The 2565-nt window shown below is 55.9% G+C and overlaps 1 protein-coding gene across 1 annotated transcript; it reads left to right on the top strand.

Annotated features, from left to right (window-relative positions):
• Positions 1–434: 434 nt before the first annotated feature.
• On the top strand, positions 435–2065 carry LOC117194348. The gene is made up of 2 exons (XM_033398917.1): positions 435–752; positions 907–2065. Exon 2 carries the CDS (start codon positions 967–969, stop codon positions 1654–1656), a length of 690 nt encoding a protein of 229 aa, XP_033254808.1. The 5' UTR covers positions 435–752; positions 907–966; the 3' UTR covers positions 1657–2065.
• The last annotated feature ends 500 nt before the right edge of the window (positions 2066–2565 follow it).

The following is a 2565-nucleotide window of genomic DNA, read 5'->3' as shown; positions in this document are numbered from 1 at the left end:
AGAAACGAGGATTCGACGGAGACGACTGCGACACCGCTGGACACACCCAGGGCCAGTCCGTCTGCCTCGAAAACCACCCAGAGTATCCCTACCAAGACAACGGAGCTAAGCCACGACCACGCCAGAACCAGCAGTAACCTCAGGACAACGTTTCTAAGTTTCGACCACGCCAGACTCAGCAGCAATACAAGGACAACGCATCGAAGCCTCGACCACGCCAGACCCAGCAGCAATACAAGGACAACGCATCTAAGCCCCGACCGAGACGGACCCGGCGGCGCTGAAATTATAACACGATCGACGCGAGCCAAATCAGAAATGCACAGCAGTGCGGCTCAATCAGAGCGAACGACCCCACGGGAAACCAGCATCGCTCTACACCACGACCCGCTTCGCCTGGAAGAACACGGCCCCGAAGGACATGGGCGGGTAGACCAACTCGCACCTCACCCCCCAACGAATTATCAACTCGCCCCGTTAGCCGATGCCGCGGCCGGTCGACAACGCAACCCTTTTCGAAGATCAGACTCGACTAACCCAGTTACCGTGAACCTCGACTACAGGTTCATCAAGGCAAACGAAGGAAAACTGCGAGTTTAGCCGACTTAAAGGCGTTCCACGGAGTGGACCACCCCGAGGAGAACCCAACGACGTTGGAGAGACCTGAATGACCTGCCGACTTCGCAAGGGCCACTTGCGGTAGCGCGCTACCGTCACGTCCTCGCCCCGTAAGGGGCGCGACCCACGAAACCGTAAGCTACGTATACATCCCCTTATGGGATTAGATAAGTACTACACCCAATGTAAACATCTTCTTACTCGCACCGCTCAAGCAGGATAGGGGGAGGGTATTAGTACTTCTAGTTAAGACAGCCAGGTTCTAACCGACAGGCATTTTCTCCTTAGAATCGACTGAAGACATGAAGCGTCTAAGAGACGGAAGGCAAGCTCGGCCCCTAGGGGCAAATGGTGATACGACGGGACACCCTAGCGGAGACCAGCAGCCTGAAGTCCCGGCACCTGCCGACGAACCAACGACACACCGGACTCGCGGCTGGAAACCGCGTGGCCCCCAATGGGCCATCCGCCTCCCGTCAAGCCCAGCTGAGGCGGGTCGGAGAGGCGACACTTAGACAACAGGACAGGATGCCATGGTGCCGGCGCGCGGCAGCCATCCAAGGGTGGATCGACCAACAAACCCAGGGCCCGGGGACCGACGCCGAAGAGGAAGTAGAGCCCGATGGCCGCTTCGCAACCGCAGGTGTCCGCTCGGCGCCCAATCACGACGTCGCCGCCCTGAATCGCCGTTGGTTCGGGAGTTATGGGGCTGCCATCGACGACGACAACGCGACCACGGACACCGACGAGCACGAGACGATAATACGCGACGCTCAAAGCCTGGCGTCCACGCTGCAGGACGAAGGGAAGCGACACCCACTGGCTCGCGGGAACGAATGGGACTCGCCCCTTTGGGCCGAGTGGAACCTGGCCGGTCAAGGTCGGGCAGCCCCCCCTCTAGCAGTACACGACCCGCCGCAGTTGAATGCGAGCATCACGCGAATGATGCCACCTTACAGACACACGTATAGAACGTATCTTATCGGGTTTCCGATAAAGAACTCTTGTTTCCCTTCCTCTGAATGCAACTCGATTTGAACTGTAATTATGGGAAAACGTTTCTCTTGTTTCGTGTCGTTTGCAGCCTGAACGCTATGTGCCCGGCTCCCCCATTTTTCGCGACAGCAGTCCAGCGCGCCCCGCCACCTCAGCCTCAGGGGCGCCTATAACAGCTTCTTCTTGTGACAGTTGAGAACCTTGACGGCACTGGCGTTCCTTACACAGGAGTCATCACTGTAGCCGTCCTAATAGGTGCAAGCATAGCATTCGAGTGCTGCAAGAGAGTGAGAGAGAGAGTGAGAGAGAGAGAGACATAGAGAATATTGAACGAGGTCATGACGCTGCTATGCCTTTCGCTTTCGTTTCGTTGTTTTTCTGCTTCATTAAATGTCGCCTTTTGCTGGATACAAATCCACACCGCAAATATCTTGTATGGTAATCCAAGAAAACTCTTTTCACACAACATATGAATGTCAAAGGGTGTTCAGGAGGTTCTGGTTTTCTTTGAAGAAATTCCCTGAGCGCGCAAAGGGAGCTGGCTGGCGGTAAATAAGAACAAAGTGAACCACAGCCGTGGCCACCCATTTCTGGGGGCCTCCGTTGTTTATGGCCCGCTGTGGTGGCCAACTGTCAAGTGAGCATCGCCTGCACCTACACGCCCCACCCCACCCACATCGTGGCACCTCAGCGGGACCGCCGACTGGAGGAATGCTTTCAACATTTCTTTGGGTGACTCGCAATTGGGATCAAGTCAATATTTGCAGAGAAAAAATAAAAATTACTTCCGCCCGAAACTCGAGCGTTTCTTAAGTATGTCACATCCACCACTCTCCACCTGGATGGATGACCCGCCGCTTGGCGCCGCTGTGACGAGAGCAGTGGAGTGGTGGACGATTCCAGTGAACTGAATAGCGGCTCACTGGGACCAGAGTTGTCGCCTAGTCTAAG

The sequence above is a fragment of the Drosophila miranda genome (assembly GCF_003369915.1).
Source record: "Drosophila miranda strain MSH22 chromosome Y unlocalized genomic scaffold, D.miranda_PacBio2.1 Contig_Y3_pilon, whole genome shotgun sequence".
NCBI classification, from domain to species: domain Eukaryota; kingdom Metazoa; phylum Arthropoda; class Insecta; order Diptera; family Drosophilidae; genus Drosophila; species Drosophila miranda.
The sequence above is the reverse complement of the archived record's forward strand: the minus strand, read 5'-3'. Positions and strand labels throughout refer to the sequence as shown.